At 44.4% G+C, this 21,306-nt stretch overlaps 1 protein-coding gene and 1 pseudogene across 1 annotated transcript; both read left to right on the top strand.

Annotated features, from left to right (window-relative positions):
* Positions 1 to 5,703: 5,703 nt before the first annotated feature.
* Positions 5,704 to 6,774, top strand: LOC149063655 (cathepsin K pseudogene; annotated as a pseudogene).
* Positions 6,775 to 14,316: 7,542 nt separating this feature from the next.
* LOC149063654 (uncharacterized) lies at positions 14,317 to 20,974 on the top strand. Its single transcript, XM_089255825.1, has 2 exons — positions 14,317 to 14,481; positions 20,563 to 20,974. The coding sequence occupies exons 1-2, from the start codon at positions 14,456 to 14,458 to the stop codon at positions 20,864 to 20,866; spliced, it is 330 nt and encodes a 109-aa protein (XP_089111951.1). The 5' UTR covers positions 14,317 to 14,455; the 3' UTR covers positions 20,867 to 20,974.
* Positions 20,975 to 21,306: the final 332 nt, after the last annotated feature.

The following is a 21,306-nucleotide window of genomic DNA, read 5'->3' as shown; positions in this document are numbered from 1 at the left end:
GAATTAAAAGTATCCTAGTATGGTATGCATGATATTGAAATGTTGTAAATTTGTCGGTTAAAAGAAATATAGAAGATCTAATAAACCGAATTTGAACTTTGGATTGTTTTGCTTACATAAAATTTGTCAATAGTAAATCCCCATTAATTTCTGATGCACTGAGTTGAAACAGAACTTTATTACCTGTATTGCATTTTTGATGTTACAGCTGGGGTTTTTGCGTCACGACTCCCATGTGATGTTTTTTCCCCCATTCCACTTCGAATATATGTTGCTAGCTGCAGATTGTGCTGTGAACTGTGATGACATTTGCCTGCTTCTGTGATGACATTTGCCTGCTTCTGTGAACTGTGATGACATTTGCCTGCTTCTGTGATGACATTTGCCTGCTTCTGTGATGACATTTGCCTGCTTCTGTGAACTGTGATGACATTTGCCTGCTTCTGTGATGACATTTGCCTGCTTCTGTGAACTGTGATGACATTTGCCTGCTTATAGCCAGATCATGACTTTTCACCAATTTGACCAGTTCTTTTTACATACACTACACATTCATGCAAACACATATCTATCTACAAACATGTACACATTTTCTTCTTCACAGGCCTTCTTGGCCAGTTTTTATGCCGGCAGTTGGCCCTCGCGGGCTGGGAATCGGCTTAAAGTTCAATTCTGGTCTGGTCTGGATAAACCGAATCGTTAGATACAGTGCAGAAAGATAGCTGTTTTGTTTCTCGGTCTAACGAACACTTTTCTAATCCGCCAGATAAGTTTACATAGGAACAATGCAAAAACCTGGAATTCTTTTATAACGAAATTTTGTTTTAACGAAGTGATTTCTCCAGTTTATTAGAGTTCGTTATAACAGGATTCGACTGTATTTTGTGCACGGAAAAAATTCCAGAAAAATACAGATATATATAGTTAAACTTAGATATAACTGCACTAAGCATTTGCAATGCATTACGATGGGTAACTAGGGTTTCCCCGATAAAAAAGCGAAGAAATAGTTTTTGTATGAAGCCTTTGAATTCTATGCCCTTAATTACCGATTTAAAATAATAATACGTGTTGTACCAACCTAAAAACCGTTAGACTTGAAATTTTAATACAAATAATGAAAAAGTCTAGAGTTTGCTTGTTTTTTAACCAAACCTCATTAAATCTGTGTAAGAATGAAAATGTGCAAATTGTATTAAGCAACATGATGAAGGTCGGAAACACATCATAATAAATGTAGTCATCGATTGTGCAACACTCAATCTTGTGAATAGAGTATTTTTTTTTCATTTACTTGATGTTGAATGACCCATTGATTGTACATCGAGTGATTCAAGAAACCTTGTACCATAGGGGCCGTAAATTTTTCACCCCCATATTGTTGGGATTAGATCACACACGGGGAGAGGGGGCATATTGGGCTGGGGCCCCCGACGATCAAAAAAATAATTTTTTTTAATGAAAATATATATTTTTTAATTAAAATAAATTTCTGTTAATTTCAATGCTATTTCAATATTAAAGACTCAATTTCTCTTTCAGAAATTCATTGCGACCTACTCGCTAAGCCAGTGTTTCCCAACCAGTGTTGTCCCGGCACCTTAGGGTGCCGCGGTATCGGCTAAGGAGTGCCGCGAGATATTATGGAGATAAGTCGAGAAAAGAAAATATTACGGTCCACTTAAGAGGTCTTATCGAATAATTACTCTCATGCGTGACAGACGTATCGGATAAGTCGCCATCTGGTGGCAGTGTCAGTGCACGCGATCTCTAAGGACAAAGGATTCATTGGCTATCTAGTTTAATGGTCTAGGGTGCTCACCCGGCAAATGAGAGAACGTGGGTTCGATTCCCCACAAGGCTAATTTTCTTTCTTGGATTTATCTTCGCATCAACCAGCTGGAGAGGAGAATTCTAATCTAATGAAGGAAGCAATTAGTGTGTGCACTTTTGCCCTTTTCAACATCATATACAAACGAATCCCGTTTTAACGAATACCGTTATAGCGAAAATCTCGTTTTAACGGACACTTTTCTAATCCCCCAGATACGTTTACATAGGAATAATGCATACACCTGGGATTCCTTTATAAAGAAATTTCGTTATAACGAAGTGATTTCTCCCGCATCTTGGATTTCATTATAACGGGATGCGACTGTTTATATGCAAGCAAGATTTCTCTGCTATGGCGACAATAAAATACAAGCAAGAAATAGACTACGACTCAACCGTGCATGCACCTGGTACACATTCCTCTATGGGATTTCTAACGAATTGGTACATGCCGGAAATATGGGGGTGAGATTGAAAAAGGGCAATCGCGCCCCCTCCTCCCCCCAGCACCAATGACGGGGCCGACTGATCTATGTAGCCATTCATGTGAAACGACATATCAATTATGACATTCTCCAATCACCACCTTCCACTCAGTGTGAGGTTATTGCCGCTCTGATTCCTGCCTCTTTATTGACGCATTCATGCAGAAGAAAACGAATTTCAGTTTTTCAAAAAAAATTCCAGTCGAACCATACCAAAATAAGGAAACGCACAATGTCGAAGGAACATTTCAACAAGCCTGAGTGAAAGATGGGAGAAGCTTCTGCTTGAAATGTTAGGTAAATCTTTGGCGTAATAAGAGTGAACATTAGAATCATCGTGTATATTGTATTGTACGTAGAATTTCGGATTAGAATGGAAATTTGGGGTCATACAAGTACTACGTCAGCATCGAAGGAGGGTTCGGATTTGCTGACTTTTGATGACGAGGGGGGGGGGGAGCGGGGTTTGAAGGTTGCTTACGTCATCAACCACCCCATTTTGAAGATATGAAATATTCTAAGCTGCTGAAATTCGAAATTTTGCTGACAGGGGGGGGGGGGGGCAGTGTTTTGCTAACTTTTGCTGACAAGGGGGAAGGGGTCAAAAATGGCTGAAAATCTGCTTACGAAATACTTGAACGTCCCCTTTTCCGAAGAGTGCCTTCTTAGGCAGAGTAAGGTGACTCACTATCAGGAGTTTATAGTAACATTAAAACCCCATGGAGGATAATTGTGCTATCCAAAATGTGTCCGGTAAGCGGAGAGTGACGCACTAACGAGGTTTGAATGTGTGTGTGTGTATATATATATACACACACACACATACATACATTGCCCCCCCCCCCGGGAAAAGTTGAAATGACGGTCCGGATTTGCAGTAGCTCTTCATTTCCCGCGAATGCTGAATTTTCCCTAATTATAGCAGGAGTTAATAACTTTGCTTACTCTTTTGGCATCATTTTTGGTGCCAATTGGTAATATCTCGTATTTCGAAGCTCAATATCCTGTATTTTTATCGAGCAAACATGGTCAGCCCAGGCATCATTAGATTTATCTTAATTGGATCTACCTGCAGACGTACAATACACTGCAGTATATTCTGAATAATTCTTGAGGTACGAACGTTTAAATAATTTCGTTATGCATCTTTTTTGAGAATGAACACTGTACCGCCAAATGAAAAAGAAGCCGCAATGAAAAAGAAGTATTCACGACCTAAGTCGTCTATCGTTTGAAAAGCTAATACATGTAAATCCGTTGATGGTTCGTACGCAGTACAATCACTCAATAACCTAGTAATGGGCAGGCTTCGACCCGCCTAAAGTGTTCTGGTAGAAAAGTAAGTATCGATACACACAACACAATAAATACCTAGGCTTACCATATTTACTTCATGAAAATACGGGAAGCAGAAAATCGGAATCCATGCGGGATATCACCAAAAAAAATTGTCAGATGCAAGTTATAAGTTTCTAAATACATCCAAAAAAATATTCAAAGTTGCCAATTACAGCAGAAAATATTTTCAAAGGCAAGTAGTTGCCAACTACCGCTGAAATTGCTGAAAAATCGCCAATGGCGGGGAATAGGGAGCTTTCCCAAGAAGCAATGGGTGAAAGTTTTAAAAGACGCACTATATAGAAACAATAGCGCCATACACAACCACCAGCGCCATCTCGCTGTATTTTTTTTTAACTAAGAACATTCTAGAACAACGACAACCCAGCAGGCAACGGAATCACAGTGCGCCGGCGCTGGCGACTTATCGTCGGAGAAAAGTCGCCAAGTTGGCGTGTCCCTTATACCGAAGCTGTTCCACGTATTTATGTTGTCAGGATCGTGCAGTATATGTTTCATGTCCTTGCTGGTGTTGCCATCTGTGTACCATATTTGAAAGTAAAGATGGCAAATGCTTGAATTTTTACGTCATACACAAGAATCATGTTGATGGTCTGCTGCTCTCTGTGGAGAAAATTTTTTTTAATGGGAGACCAACTCACACATTCGCACTTTGAAGTTCAAAACCAACATCTGTCGACCACCACTGTGCCGCCAAACGGGGTTCGAACCTACTACTTTTACCACACGCCAGCTTTAGTCATATAGACAATTTCCAACTAGTGAAGTTTGGTGGGAAATGAATGCGCCATCTATCGGTGGTTGCCCTAGGCTCGATATGTAAAGAACTTCTCCTGATGTTCTTTTTTGTTGGGTTACAAACCATGGACCTTGACGGCAACCTTCACAGTGGAAGACAAGCATGTTACCACTTCGCCACTCGGGTGGGGTTCGAACCTGGATCCTCACGGTGAGAATCTATTTGGATGCCCACACGACCGCACAGCCGCAAACACATGTCACCACTATAAACGGCACACACATGCAGCTGCATCCATATTCCTCCACGGAACTTCAAACGAATTGTTACGTGTTGGAATGTGCCTGTACGTGCTGTGACAACTAACGTAAAGTTTGTTTCTGTATAATGCTTGTTATGTGTGGTGCTGCCATCTGCCATCACTTTTTTCGAATTATGAATGAAGTGTAATGAAATAAGCGATGCACCGTTGTGTGCCTGTTGTTCTCTGTGGCGAGGCTTCTTAACGAAGAGTTCGTTATACATCGTGCTCGGCCTACATTCACGCCTCCAATGGTCTACATTTAGAGCTCGGCCTACATTCACGCCTCCAGTTTTCTACATTTAGAGCTCGGCCTACATTCACGCCTCCAATGGTCTACATTTAGAGCTCGATCTACATTCACGCCTCCAATAGCCTACATTGGAGGCGCTCTAATGGCCTACATTTAGAGATCGGCCTACATTCACGCCTCCAATGGTCTACATTTAGAGATCGGCCTACATTCACGCCTCCAATGGTCTACATTTAGAGCTCGATCTACATTCACGCCTCCAATAGCCTACATTGGAGGCGCTCTAATGGCCTACATTTAGAGATCGGCCTACATTCACGCCTCCAATGGTCTACATTTAGAGATCGGCCTACATTCACGCCTCCAATGGTCTACATTTAGAGCTCGATCTACATTCACGCCTCCAATGGTCTACATTTAGAGCTCGATCTACATTCACGCCTCCAATAGCCTACATTGGAGGAGCTCTAATGGCCTACATTCACGGCTCCAATGGTCTACATTTAGAGCTCGGCCTACATTCACGCCGTATCCTCGCGATGCGAGTATCCGATCCTGATTATGATCACTCTAAACAGCGGCAAATACGCCTATCGGAATCACGTACAGAAAAGACTTGAAAAACGTTGAATTTTTTTCAGCCGATTAAAAGGAGTTATCAGTTTCGGAATGAAAAGTATCGGGTAGGGCGTGCAGGCATCGAAATTATACCGCCATTGTGTTGCTTCCAAGAATGCCGTGCATTCCATTTGCGGCAGGTTCTCCCGAAATTCTGAGAAAAATGATTTGGATCTTATTGCTCATCTTATGTACTGCTGCCAGGACCTCGAACGCGTTCAACGCCGATCTGGACCATGTCTGGTCTGCTTACAGGGACGCTTTCAAGAAGCCCTACGGCGATGCATCGAAGGATTGGTCCGAGCGATCGGCCTATCTCAGAGGAAACACGGAAATGGTGGTGAACCACAACATCGAAGCGGAACTCGGCAAGCATACCTACTGGCTCGGTCTCAACGGCTTCAGTGACCTGTCCGACGAAGAGTTCGGCCGTCTCCGTACGTGCGTCTCGCCAACAAATGACGAAAATCAGTCGAACGGGACGAAGAACGCCGTCCTGCCGTTGTACCAGCACAACAACCAGGAGTCCGAGAAACCTGCTCGAGACGTAGACTACAGGAAACTCGGCCTAGTGACGCCGGTGATGTACCAGGGGGATTGCCGGAGCTGCTACGCGATCGTATCATTGGGAGCATTGGAGGGCCAATGGGCCAAGTACAAGCACGAGTTGAAGGAACTGAGCGTCCAGAACGCCATCGACTGCTCCGAAGAGGACGGCTGCTCAGGCGGGTTGCCGCAGACTGTCTACAACTACATCATCAAGAACAGAGGCATCGACACCAACGAGTCCTACCCATACCAGGCGAAAGCCGGCAAATGCAGGTTCGATCGCTCGAAGGTAGGAGCCACGGCAAGCGCGTTCTTCATGGTAACTCCGGGAAACGAAACCGCCCTCAGGAATGCAGTTTATGGAGTAGGTCCGATCGCGATCGTCATCAACTCGTCGTTGAAAAAATTCGAGCAATATCGAGGTGGAGTCTTCGATCCCGAGGATTGCTCCGATCGCTACGACCACGCCGTCCTCGTGGTGGGTTACGGCATCTACAAGGGCAACAATCGCCCGTATTGGTTGTTAAAGAACAGTTGGGGCACCGACTGGGGCTGCAAAGGTTACATGTGCCTCATCCGGAACAAGGGCCACGGAGTTTGCGGGATCACCCAGAATCCGACGTTCCCCGTGATATGAAGAGTGGCGACGAACGTCGTATATATACAGGAAGATTTTGCAGTTAAAAGACACTCACACGAGACAACCTATCGATAGGTCTAGACATTCGTATATAGAAAATTGTACAAGATTCCGACATTAAATACAGATGCGTATGAAGAGGTATCGAATTTCAATGGCTTCTGCACATGCGCGGGTATAGGGTCTACCGCGCGGAGCTCGTTCAGTCACCGAAGAAGGTCATCTCACCTATATCCATTGGATATAGCAGGTCAACTCGTGCGTCATCTTTACCCTTTTTTTGTAGTATATCCAATAGATATAATCGAGATGACCTTCTTCAGTGACGTCACGAGCTTCGCACGAAGGCCTACTATAGAAGGTGTTGGTCGGGGAGGGTGAATCGGTGAAGGTGAAGGGCGTACGTTGAATATACGTCACGCATATTACGGGACAGAACCAATACTTTTCATTGTATTCCTGGTACTTAGGAAAAGGGTGATTGCCCTGCTATGGATCCTGGATCCGTACCTGCTTCAACACTTACGGGTGAATCCGCTGAGTGTGTAGGGGGTATACCAGGGTTGGTAAAATTGAAAAGTGTGTGTTGTCTCATCTGCCACCAGTTATATTGCCTGGGATCCGAGAAATTTATCTCCGACATTTCGCTCCCCTCCCGTACGTTTCGCCCGACCGAGTGAGCGATTGGCTGTATAAGTGAGCGGCCGTGTATGAGGGAACAACTTAGGTGGGTGAGACCGAATGAGTGAGTGAGTGATAATATAAGTGCCAAGTGAGTGAGGGGAACCGTATGAGTGACCAGGTGAGTGAGTGAGAAACCATGCAAGTCTCTCTCTCTCTCTCAGGGCCGTCATTTCAACTTTTTCCAGGGAGGGGGCAAACTTCTTCCGGGCGGGGGCCGTTGCCCCCCGCCCCTAAATGACGGGCCTGATGCAAGTGATCATATGATTGAGTGACGTTATGAGACCAAGTGGGTCTGTGGCCATCTTCTTGGCAGGAGCGAGGTTCTTGGCTTTCGTCTCATCGGCACAAAGGGCCCGCGGAACACAAAAGGTTGAGAACCCTGCTCCAGGAGACCGACCGAAGGGTGTGTCCGGTCTTTCAATACCAGCAGTTACTAGTTATCAGGCCACCATCACGGCTCCCCAGTCGAGGATGCTCTGCTTCCAGTAGATTGTTCTGATCGCTACGACCACGTTGTAATCCGGGAGGGTGACGGCGTCTACAAGGGAAACAATCGAACGCATTGGTTGGTAAAGAACAGTTGGGGCTGCAAAGGTTACACGTGTCTCATACAGAACAAGTTTCCCAGCGTTCCTTGAGGGAGAGGCATGAGAACGTGGGGGGGGGGAGACCAGTGCCTATAACACCAAAGGCAGTCAATTTCAGGGCACGTGGCTCGTTTGTCCATGTAAGGAACAGGCCCTGGCTGGACCTGGTGAACATCAAGCTGGCATTGCTGACCACCAGGGGTCGCGAATTTATCATCTTTCTCTTCCTCAGAAAATGTCTTCTGATTGACTGATACTTTTTCCTCCCATAATGCAAATTTGCATCAGGAAATTTGAATCCGAACTGCCTTAAGGATCGTTTTCCCAAGTCTTATGCCAGGTTTTCCTATGAGTAGAATTTTTGCTCCGTGAAAATGTTGATTGGTTAAAAACTTGAAATTCAGGTTTTTTTTTGACCAATCAGAGTTTTCACGCGGCACGAGCTGTTGAAGCCTTCTGTGTGCAGTAGCGCAGTGTGCAGCGTGAAAACGCTGATTGGTTAAAAACTTGAAATTCAGGTTTTTTTTTGACCAATCAGAGTTTTCACGCGGCACGAGCTGTTGAAGCCTTCTGTGTGCAGTAGCGCAGTGTGCAGCGTGAAAACGCTGATTGGTTAAAAACTTGAAATTCAGGTTTTTTGACCAATCATAGTTTTCACGCTGCACGCACTATATAAACCTGCTTCTAGGAAAACCTGGCTTTAAGTACGTTCCGTAAAGACGTTGTTTGAAGAGAGGCGTCAGCCCTGACGGAGTATTTCAACGAAACTGCCATAGGAAAAATCACCGACCAACGATTCGCCGAATGGAAAATTCATCGTTAGGAAAAATCACTGACCTTAGTTTGACATGAGTGAATGAATGATCGCGCGAGTGAGCAAATTAACAAGTGAGTAAATGAATAAGCGAGCGAATGAGCGATGGAGAGAGTGAACGAAAGAGTACATAAGTGGTAAGTGAACGAGGAATGAATGATCGAGTGAGCAAATCAAGGAGCGAGTGAAAGAATAAGCGAGTGAATGTGCGGTTGAGTAAATGAATGAGCGAGTGAATGAATGATCAAGTGAGTCTATGAATAAGTGTGCGAATGAGCGATTGAGTGAGTGAATGAAAGAGTACATAAATGACCGACTTAGCAAGTCAACGAGTGAGGGAATGAATGAACGAGCGAATGAAGGATCACACAAACAATCGTGTCAATGAATGAGATTGTGTGTGTGTGTGTGTGTGTGAATGAATGAGCGAAACAGGCCTGTCACTAAAGCTAGCTCGCTGTCGCTCACTCATCAGGTCACTCAGTCAACCACTTGGTAATTCATTCTATCACTCACTCACTGGGTCGCTCTGTCACTCATTATATCACTCACCTACTCGGTTGCTCATTATATCACTAATTCACTAGGTCATTCACTTACCAAGTCAGTCACTTACAATGTCACTCGATCACTCTCTCTGTAGGTCAGTCACTCACTTGATCACCAGGTCGTTAATTTAATCCGCAGGTCATTCATTTAATTACACACATTCATTCACTAACTCACTAGGTCACTCATTCTATCATCAACTCACTAGGTTGCTTACTCTGTTACACACTCACTATCTCCGTCGCCCACTCAATCATTCGCTCACTCACTAGTTTGCTCCACACTAACCACTCTGTCACTCACTCACTAACTATCGAATCGATTACTGACTCACTCGGTCATCCCTCGCTCACTCACTGCCTCATTGGCTGATGTCGGTGAACTTCCGGTCTATGAATTAATTGTTAGTCGGCGAATTGTCCTAGCGGTGAATTGTTATCTTTTTTAGGTCATGCCCCACCAAAGGATCTTTAAAATAATAATGCCCTCCCCCTGCCCTCTTCAGGGCAGTAACTAGAAGTTTTTAGGGAGCAGTACTCCCACCTCCACCCGTGAGAAACACTTCATGCTTCCATAACCAAATTTTTTTAATGTAAAAAGTCAGTTTTGCATCGCATCCCTAAATTTTATAACCCAGGGGGCCCTACCATCCCCCCCACATGCTTATAAAAGGGTATCCGAGAGAAACTGACGTGTCTAGCGCTCGCGATTAGGGGACATTCAAGTATTACGTCAGCATCGAGGGGGGGGGGGTTCGGATGTGCTGACTTTTGATGACAGGGGGGGGAGGGGGGGGGGTTTGAAGGTTGCTTACGTCATCAACCACCCTTTTTAAAGATATGAAATATTCTAAGCTGCTGACGAGGGGGGGGGGCCACTGAGGGGGTCAAAATGGCTAAAAATCTGCTTACGTAATACTTGAATGGCCCCTTACTATAAGTGTCCATTCTGAAACCACGTGCGCATTAGGGACAAATAGATGTCCGAGAATTGATATACAGTCAAACCTCGTTAGTGCGTCACCCGGTTAACATGTCACTCCGCTTACCGGGTCATTTTTTGGAAGTCCCAATTGTCCTTGGGCAGGAATTGGCACAGCTATGGCTTACCCCGTTTAACGAGTCACTCCTCTTACGAAGTCATATTTTTGCTCTCCCAAAGAGTGACTCATTAACGAGGTTTGACTGTATTTAATTACGATTGGCTTACAGCAACTGTTGAGCAGTTAGTACTACGCCTTTTCACAGGTTCGTAGGCAACCGGAAGGTTCTTGGTTCGAATCCCGTCCCCGTAACTTTATTTCCCACCTCCCTGTAGTTACTTCTTCGGCTGATTCTTGAGGTTTTCCTCCGAATACACGGAGGGAAAACGATGCTTGTTCATAGAAGTAGAGGAAAACCCCTGACACTGAGATTCGGAGATTACGGTATTTTACATTCGCGATATCATTGCGTTTGCGCAAAATTCATTTTTAAGAAAAATGATTACAATACTATCACAAAAACCTCAAATACAGTCAAACCTCGTTAGTGCGTCACCCGGTTAACACGTCACTCCGCTTACCGGGTCATTTTTCGGAAGTGCCAATTGTCCTAAGGCAGGAATTGCTACAGCTATGGCTTGCTTTACTCCGATTAACGAGTCACTCCTCTTACGAAGTCATATTTTTGCTCTCCCAAGAGTGACTCATTAACGAGGTTTGAATACTTTCATTTTACTATGCGAAAAAGAAATAAAACGTGTGCGTGGGGCGGCTGGCCAATACGCCATCCCCCGCAGCAAGCGCATCGTGTGTGACCCCCCAACACACCTTCTTGAATGTTGGGACGTTTAATAACAGCTTTGAGTGTAATTCCGTTTTATTACACTATAAAAGTTTTCTAAAAGTCCTTTTATAAAACTTGAAAAATACAACCAATCAGCTGATCGGTTACATTCGAGCAAACGCAACCGATCAGTTTATTGATTGTATTTTTCAAATTTTATAAAAGGGCTTTCACAAAACTTTTAGAGTGTAATCGCGGCCTAAGTGAAAAACAAACGATACCGGTGGGATTCGAACCATGAACCTTTCGGTTGCTTCCGATTCTGTGCGTCAATTGCTGCTAGCTGCTCTTAATTAAATATATGGATTCTCGAACATGATATTTGTCTCTAGCGCGCACGCGCTCTTTCGGAATGGACACCTGTAGTAATCACGAGTACTAGACACGTCAGTTTCTCTCGGATGTCCTTCTATAAGCATGGGGGGCATGGTAGGACCACAAGATCTTTCCCCATAGGCGGAGATACACTTGGAAGTCTGGGGGGAGCACGGTCATTATTGCTACTACTACTACTAAACCAGACATGTACTTCGTCCATGTCTCTCTGCGGAACCTCTAACGAGTTGGTATATGTTGGAATGTACGTGTAGTGAAACCTGGCCTGAAGTTTGTTTCTATGTAATGCTTGTTATGTGCAGTGCTGCCATCTGCCACCAGTTTTTCTAACTACTAGCGAAGTGTAATGATTGAATGATTTATCGTTGTAGGCCTGTTGCTCTCTGTGGCGAGATTTTTTAATTGGGAGATCGGCTCGCATTTGCGCCTCGGAGTTGGGAACCACAGGAAATCAATTTCAGCCGACCACCACTATGGTAACGGTGGGGGTTCGAACCCGGATCCTCGCGATGCGAGTCCGTCACTATGACCGCTCAACCACCACAGCGGCCGGTCATTATTGTAGGAGGGCACGATGATGATGATGTCAATTCATGTATACATATATACATTAGATCAGTCGCCTCCACCTCTGACGCTGGAGGAGGGGGGGGGGCGTATCTTCACCCATGAGAGCTTTCTCCCTCCTCCCACATTGCTTTCTACCGTTACTTGTCCTGTTATTCAAAAAGTAAACTGTTATTTGGCCGAGGGTGCCAAAGAGGTCATTTACTTTGTCGGAAAGCAGTGGTTCTTAATCAGAAGTCCTTAAAAAGACTTGGTGGGGGGGCGGGGGTCTGTGAACTTACATGAAAAACAATTATTCTATTGTTTTTACATGAAATATGCGATATAGTAAAGGTTGCGTGGTCTACATTTTTCTTCATTTTATTGGTACAGAGGGGTCTGGGACTTCATATTACTGACACAATTTGCCTACGGAATACAAAACGCAAGAACCCCTGGTCGAATTGAATGTCGAATTGAACCCCGTCCCTTCCAATTGAAACACTGAAAGACGGGGGAAGAAATGTCACCAAGAAATTGTTCGATAAGTATAAATTTTTGAAATAATGTAAAAAAATGGCGGTATCTTTGAGAAGTTCCTTCTGAAAAGAAAGAAGAGAGAAAAAGCGCGCAATATACAAAAAAACCATTCTCTGGTGGGGCCCCACGTTAGGGAACATCGCGATAGATCAAGGGGTTCTTAACCTTTTCAACCACGACCCATGACGGTATGTTTTTCGAAGTTAGTGAAACGAGTGACGCATTAACAGGACCATTGGCGCACGCAAAAGGGTTTTTTTTGGGGGTTTTAACCCCCCTCCTCCCCTCAAGCCGAGATTATAGCGTTATTGTGGAGGTAAAAATGTAACCCCCCCCCCCTTTAGAAAAATTTTGCGTACGCCTATGAATAGGAACGTAAGCGGATTTGTACGATCCATCTCAGAAGCCCCTGTGAATACAGTTTGGATTGCGACCCATGGCTCAAGGATCCCTGGATGTACGAATGTATTGGACTGGCTGCACACAATGTCACTGGATCACTCTCTCAGCAGGATGGTCACTCACTTGATCTCCAGCTCGCTCATTTAATGCGTAGGTCCACTCACTTACTGCGTCACTCACTAACTCACTGACTTTGTCAGTCACTCATTCTATCATCAACTGATGAGGTTGCTCAATCTGTCATTCGCTCACTCACACCAACACTAACCACTCTGTCACTCTCACTCACTTACTAGCTCACTGACTCGTGTCGAACTGTTGTCGGTGAATTGTTGGTCTGTGTACTTATAGAAGAACCATTTTAAAGCATAAATAGACGCGCAAATGAATATCTCCAGCTGGTCGTGACGCCCCTGAAAAACAGAGCTACGACGCACACCGTGAGAAACAGTGATGGCCCCACATCCACGAGCGGGGCCCCTAGGCAGGGATCTTTTGCGGGGGGGGGCCCCCCCCGGTCAGACTTTTCTCGGACCCCTTCTGCAGTTAATTTATAGTGTGAAAAAAGCAAAAAATGATGAGAACTGTTCCGGGCCCCAAGGCTAGAGCCCTGTCAGCGCCCCCCCCTTTGTGGGGGCCATGGATCTAGGGGCTGGTGTGCTAATCGCTAATCTCCGGAAATTTCAACCCGGACATTTCACCTGCCTTGACCGGGTGAGAGACAGAGTGTGAGTGACCGTAGGGATCACCAAGTAAATGATCCCACGAGTGAACTAGTGAGTGACTGTATGAGTGGTCTAGTTATTGACCGTATGAGTGACCATATTGTGTCAAATTGGTGAACGTATGAGTATTAGTTGTGACAATTGAAGGGGTGAGTGATCGTATGGGTGAATAAATGAGCGGGTGGGTGACCACATGAATGAGTGGCAATATATGACCGTATGACAGACCAAGTGAATGTAGTCACTCAGACGGTCACTCACCTGCGTAGTTCGCTACTCATATCGTCACTCGCACGGTCACTCTCTCAATTACTTGGTTACTCACACAATCACTCAGTCAGTCACTCATAAGCCACTAACCCAATTACTTGGTCACTCACACTGTCAGGACAGGCGAAATTTCCGTAAACCCTGTTAATCATTCCGCCGCAAGGTGGCGAATCTTTTACCTCCTCCAGTGATGTCTTCTGATTGGCTGATCAGTTCTCCCATAATTCCCATTTTCGTCAGGGAAAAGTCGACCTTAAATTAGTTGTTGCATTGGAAGAGATAAGATATTTTAGACCAGTTCGGGAACTTGTTTGGTTGCGTGAGGACTCGAAACTTTGGATCGTGTTTTGCCAAGTCTAAGTGAAGACCTTATTTGAAGAGAGACGTCAGCGCCCCCTGATGGAATACTTTAACGAAAATGCCACGTAAGAGCCCGTTCTTTAAATCGCTACCGGGGTTTTAATTAAACAAATAATTTAACGTTCTCCCTATTGAGCCACTTTAGTGATCCCTAAATGTTCCGCGGATCGTTCAAGTGTTCTGGAAATTTGTCGTGGTCCGCGCGTCACTCAAGTAATCAGTAATTATGCCACGGATCACTTATCTGGTAGAGTGCCGCGAGCAACTCGAGGGATGTATTTACTACAATGGGGGAGGGGGAGCTGCTTAAGTGTGATCTAAAACTGTGCCACATATCACTCAAGGGATCTCTAATTCTGCCACGGGATACTTAAATGCTCTCGAACTGTGCCGCGTGTCACTCAAGTGATCCGTAATTATGCAGCGGATCACTTTAGTAATCTGGGAATGTGCGGGGGGGGGGGCACGTGAGTGAAGTAGTTACTGCACTGGCCCGCTCAAGTGATCTAAAATTTTGCCACGTCACTCAAGGGATCTAAAATGGTGGCACATGTAAGTCAAAAAATCTCTAAATGTGCCACGGGCCGCTTAAACGCTCTGGAATTGTGGCACGGTCACTTGAGCGATCTATAAATGTGATAGATTTGTCTCCATGTCGATCGGAATCGTGTTGAATATTGAAAATTTCTTCGATTTCTCCATTGAATTGTAGTAGCCGCTGCTTATAAGAATCGCGTTTGGTTCAGCCATTTTGATTCTTATAACGGGAGATTTTTCTGTTCCTTTAGTTACCACTGGACAGGGGCCCTTAAGGCAAGATTGTTTTTGAAGTAAATAAATCTTTTTATTAAGATCTCATTAACATGAAATTTTAAATCTGTTTTGAATATCCATAGCATATCGTTGTCAATGTATACCAGGCATCTTCAACCCGTTGCTCGGCACCATGGTGCTCCCCGAAGCACCCAGGGTGCTCGATGCTAACGAGCACTTGGTCGACTTTATAATTAAACACCTTGAGCACACAAATTGCATTCAAGGACTGAAATAGTCCTGATTTCATACAATCCGTATGCCAAACTTGCCATCAGGGTGCTCTTTCTTTCTGTGATGGGTACAAACAGTGCTCGCGAGTAAAATGTGCCACGGACCGCTTAGGGGCCGTTAAAGTATTACGTAAGCAATTTTTTAGCCATTTTTAACCACCCCCGCCCCTTGTTAGCAAAAGTCAGCAAAACTCTGACCCTCCCCTTGTCAGCAAAATTTCGTCATCAGCTCTGCCCCTCTGAATCCTAACGCATATTGGTGGGGTCAGAGACTTAATAGGAGGAGGGTGCATAAGGGGGCTCGTGCCCCCTCCCACGATCAAAACTTTATTTTCTTAATGCAAAACAAATATTTTTTAATTGAAATTTCGGAAGAAAATACCTTTTTATGTTGTTATAATCAATTTCTGTTAATTTCAATGTTATTTGAAGGCTATGAAGTCAAAATTTATCTTTAAGAAATTCATTGCGACCCACCCTCTAAGTCATATAAATCGCATAAAGGCCCGCGGACCAAATATGGCCCTGGGGATTATCAGATGCGGCCTGCCCTCCTCAAACCTAATTTTGTAAAAAAAAGTGAACTAAGCTGCACATCTACAGATCGCTTAAGTGTCCCGTGATACAATTCCAGAACATTTAAGCGGCCCGTGGAACATTTTCAGATCACTTGAATGACCCGGGACACGGTTCCAGAACACTTAAACGATCCGTGAATCACTTAGAGATCCCTTGAGTGACATGCGACGTAGTTTTAGAGCACTTAAGTGGCCCCCAGTGCGGTTTTACATCACTCATGTTACCCGCGGCATATAATCACGGATCATTTGAGTGATGCGTGGCACAGTTCCAGAGCACTTAAGCGGCCCGGAAACATTTCCAGATCACTTGGATCCGCGAAACATTTAGAGATCACTAAAGTAGCTCTGTAGGGCACTTATCAATAAAAGGGTGGGGGGGGGGAGAGATGTCACTTCAAGTGCCCACAAACTACCGAAAGGTTTTTTGGTGCATCGAGTAAGATGCTATCAAGAATATTTCATATTTTCAAAAAGGGGTAGTTGATGACGTAAGTATTATCCAAACCCCCTCCCCCTTGTCATCAAATCGGAAACCCCCCTCCCCCCCATCGATGATAACGTAATACTTGAATGGCCCCTTAAGTGTTCTGGAACGGTGTCGTGGGTAACGTAAGTAATCTGTGAATGTCTTACGGGCCACTTAAACGCTCTGGAATTGTGCAACGGGTCACTTAAAGCGATCTGCAAATGTGGCATTTTTATAAAATTGGGCATGAGATGGCGGGTGACCTCAGATAACCACGAAGGTTATTAACGTGGACTCGTACGGCCGCAGACCACCGGGGAACCATGGGTTTAGCGTTTATATGGCCTCAGAGGGTGGGTAGCAATGAATTTCTTAAGAGAAATTTAGTTATTTGCCTTGAAACAGCATTGACATTAAGATTCATTGTAATAACAGGTATTTTATTTAAATGAAATTTTTAAAAATTTTTAATTGCATCAAAATGTTTGATCGGTTGGGAAGGGGGAGGATTGGCGGTCCTACCTCCCCTATACCCCACGTAAGTCTCTGGTCCCAATATGCGTTAGGAGGTAGGGGACAGTGCTGACGAAATTTTGGAGGGGTGGGGGGGGGTCAAAAATTGCTAAAAATGTGCTGACGTAATACTTGAACGGCCTCCCTGTTACCGTGCTACTGTCCGGGCGCATATAGCTCATCAATATTTGCTGAAGTGAGTAATAGTGGTCCAGGGCGGGAGCTACGGATGGCTATTTTTTTCTTTTTCTACCATAAACCTCTTGCTAATAAGTGCTGTGATCAGGGACGCAACTAGATGCTTCGTCAGCCGGTGCAAGCACGCATTTTGCTGAGCCCGTACGAAATGTACAAGGCGCTGTTAAAAAAAGTGAATTCGTCTCCCACTCCCACTAGTCCAGTGCCCGGGCACTAGACCCGTCTGCTTTCTCCTCTAGTTACGGCCGTGGCTATCATCCATTTAGGCCAGAGGTCTTCAACTTTTTTCTAATCGCAAGCCCTGGTTGTTACCCGTCATCAAAATAAGAGCACCCTTTGGCCGGCACATTTGAATGAAATCGGGATTTTAAACCTTGAATACAATTTGCACAAAAAGTATTTGATTGGGACGTTGAAGTGCTCGCGAGCACAAGATCGAACACTAACATCGAGCACTCTGGGTAATTCAAGGGAGCACCGTGGAGCTCGCGAGAAACGGGTTGGAAATGCCTGATTTAGGCTCGCTTTTACTACAAAGCTGTAACTCTCACTGTTCAGGGGATGGGGGGGGGGTTGCAGTTCTGTGATAACAATTTTCTGATGAAAATTTAAGAGTTAATGAGTTACTGATGACTCGACAAGGTGTTGATGTCCATGAGTGAAGAACGGTCTGCCCTGCAGATGTGGATCAAGCTGAAATCCACTTATTCGAAGGATGGAACGGCGAGTCAGATTTTATGTCGTAAAAGGCTCACTACCATGATAAAGAACTCTGCGCGAACAGGACCGTCTCAAGAGCATCGTGGGGGGACCCCTGGGTCAAGTGATTATTATGAGGCCCTCTACCTGGTCAATTCTCGAAAAATTCAACTACTCTTATTTCTGAGGCCCCTCTTCTCTTGAGGCCCGTGCCCCCGGTAAGCCCATGCATTAAGACGTCACTGTGCATGAAGCCGCGAGCTACAATTATCTTTAACAGTGTAATACCTGCCTAAAAAAATAAAGTTCCATAAAATTTCATTTATAAAACTTGAAGGAATTCAATCAATGAGGCTATCGGTTGCATTTTCTGTAACGTAACCGATAACCTTATTGGTTTAAATTATTCAAGTTTTGTAAATTAACTTTTATGAAACTTTTATAGTGTTATCCCGGCCATACAGTTACTGCACGAAACACAACGTTTAATACTTTTTGTTTTTCGCGCTCTCTAGTCGCTGAAAACCTCATCTGCTTTTCGGAGTTGATGTGTTGCCATTGCCGTCTTAAGGCATGGGCCCACCCGGGCCTCAAGCGAAAAGGGGCCTCACCAAAATGAGATCTGGTTGAAATTTTTGAGAATTTGTTTGGTAGGGCCTCTGAAAAATCAATTGGCCCGGGGGCCCATGATACTCATAAGACGGCCCTGTGTGTTGCGGCACAGTTTGTAAAGCAATATTGTTTATCTGTTCGGAGCACTTTCTCACCATATTCAGAAACGAGTTTGTTGAGTTTCTGCGAAGTCCTTTGCTTCACTTTAGGGGCCATTCAAGTATTACGTCATCATCGATGGGGGAAGGGGGTTTCCGATTTGCTGACTTTTGATGACGGGGGTTGGGGGGGGGAGGGTTTAGATAATGCTTACGTCATCAACCAACCTTTATGAAAATGTGAAATATCCTGTGGGGTTTGCTACCGGTCTCGCTCCAATACTAAATGGCATCTTACTCGATGCCCCAAAAAACTTTGTGGGCACTTGAAGTAACATCACCCCCCCCCCTTATTGATAAGTTCCCTACAGAGCCACTTTAGTGATCTCTAAATGTTTCGCGGATCCAAGTGATCTGAAACTGTGCCGGTGATCCGTAATTATATGCCGCGGATCACTTAAATAATCCGAGAATGTGCCGCGGGTAACTTGAGTGATGTTTAACCGAATTGGGGGCTACTTAAGTGCTCTAAAACTACGTCACATGTCACTCGAGAGATCTCTAAATGAGTCGCATTTTTGCATTAAAAATTGTTTTGGTCGTCGGGGGTGGCACGAGCCCCACTAAGGTCTCCTCCCTCCATGTACGTCTGATTGATCCCACCAATATGCGTTAGGATTCAGAGGGGCAGAACTGATAAGGTGATTTTTTTTTCTCCACAAATTCAGAATTAATGTGCTGCCATCTATAGGTAAAAATATCTAGCCAAGTACGGTATTTAGCTTTAGAAAAGCTTTGCACAAAATTGAAAAAAAAATCTTATTTGATGAAAACCTCCCAAAACATATTTTTTCTCCCGAAAAATGTGTTGCCTTTTGGTAAATTTTACCCACGAGTTACCATCACTGCTAGGTTTTGTTCGCCATGACGCTTGCCAGGCGATCATTAATGGCATGCTGGCACCGACTTCTAAGACGACTTGCGAACGCCGCCACTGTGACGGCTCGACCGCAAAGAGTTAAAGTAGCCTACAGGCAAATACGGTAGGTTGAAGTAGCCTACCAATCATCAGACAATTGCAAAATTTTTTGGGGACTTCATGAAGTGATGGAAATTTGCTTTGCCACCAGAATGCGTTTCACTTTGAATACCTGTAGTAAATTTGTCATGTTACGCAGCAGCTGTTATAAAACCTAGAAACATGCGCGGAGATCTTGTTTCTCAATGTGCTTCTCAGAATGACGATGAATATACGAGGGTCAAATTGTTTCACCAAAACATCAATTCCGCGGTAACTGCTCTACGGAAATATCTGACAAGGATTTGGAAAAGTCCAATGAATGTTAAAAACCTTCAGAGTATGATAAAATCTGTAACCACAGGATCGTTGGCTATTCGTCCTGGAAGAGGATGAAAACTCGTTTCTATAGACTCTGTTCAGAAGGTTTCGCTTCAGGTGGAAGAGGACAGAGCGTCAAATTCTCTTGGTAGTAGTTAGTGTAAGGCGTGTAGCACAGGCGTTGGATAGGCCTCGTTCAACTGCGCATAAGAACATGCGGAATATCCACCGATATTATCCGTACAAACTTTCACTGCATACCCCAATCCAGGACGAACTGGATTTCTGTTCAAAGATGGGAGCAACCAAGCTGCCCTTGATCGGGGTTGTATCTTCGAGGCCACGGGTCCCTTAGATTTCAACTAGATTCAACTTTTGTAGTCCATCGGGCAGGGACGTCCTAAGACCATCATGGGCCCCCACCATGTGGTGTTTCTGAGGCCCTACCTGGTAAATTCTAGAAAAAGTTTACCAGATCGCGTTTTTGTGAGACCCCTTTTCATCGTGTATATTTTTAGAAATTCAAGAAAATGTCACCTCTCCGAAAAGAAGTTTTAGAAACATAAAGTGCGTGTGTATGTTGCTATTTTTCAGGGTGGTGGTCGCCTTTATAATGTTCTGCGCATTCCTGATAGCTCTGGTGATCTTCTGCCATTGGTACAGAAGTAACGCGTCCGGTTCGAAGAAAGAGCGTTTGGATTCAGTCGACGCGAAGGCCGTGAAACCGACCTCTAAGCAGGTGTCCAAACGCGGCAACGCCTCCAACTCGAAATCGACGAAGACCCAGAACCAATTCAGCAGCGACTACGAGTTCTGGACGATGACCGTCATCGACGAGAGTTCCGATTGTCTTCTCGTCGACTGCGATGTCTCCGAGTGCTCAACTTTCGATCCCTGATGCTCATATTCACTTTCTACCATTTGATCGTATATATATATTTTATTGTCATCTTGACATGAACTTGTTATTTTTAAAGACATGAATAAAGGTATGTACTGCATGTGATCATGCCCGAGTGATCGATCCATTTAGCCCTATAAATGGGAATGACGAGATATCTCGGCTCGATAAAAGCCTCTAATCTTCGGCATTGGCAAGCCCGATATTTTGTAAAGTTGATTTATCAATGGAAAGCTTTTCTTCTGTATCCCTGTTTGCACCTGCTAAAAATCGGAAGAATGCCTACTTCATTGAAAAAGCTGACATTTTGAAGGAGTTGCCATTTCTAATAGCCGTTTAACCCTTTAAGCATTTTTAAAATTTTTCCGAACTGCCACATTTGAAATTGCGAAACCTTTTAAACCTCCTCCCTGTTTTCAATTTTTTACCCAATTGCG

This window comes from Pholcus phalangioides, unplaced genomic scaffold (assembly GCF_987345545.1).
Source record: "Pholcus phalangioides strain wild (caught in Gottingen) unplaced genomic scaffold, Ppha-v1.0 ptg000172l_1, whole genome shotgun sequence".
In the NCBI taxonomy this organism is placed as follows: domain Eukaryota; kingdom Metazoa; phylum Arthropoda; class Arachnida; order Araneae; family Pholcidae; genus Pholcus; species Pholcus phalangioides.
Note: the sequence above shows the minus strand (reverse complement) of the source record. Positions and strands in the feature narration are given on the sequence as shown.

What these genes read in the sequence shown, in the direction of transcription:
- LOC149063654 (XM_089255825.1), top strand. Translation starts at nt 14,456, where the DNA reads ATGGAATACTTTAACGAAAATGCCAC. An exon ending in TACTTTAACGAAAATGCCAC is followed by an intron (nt 14,482 to 20,562) that starts GTAAGAGCCCGT and finishes GCTATTTTTCAG; the next exon opens with GGTGGTGGTCGCCTTTATAA.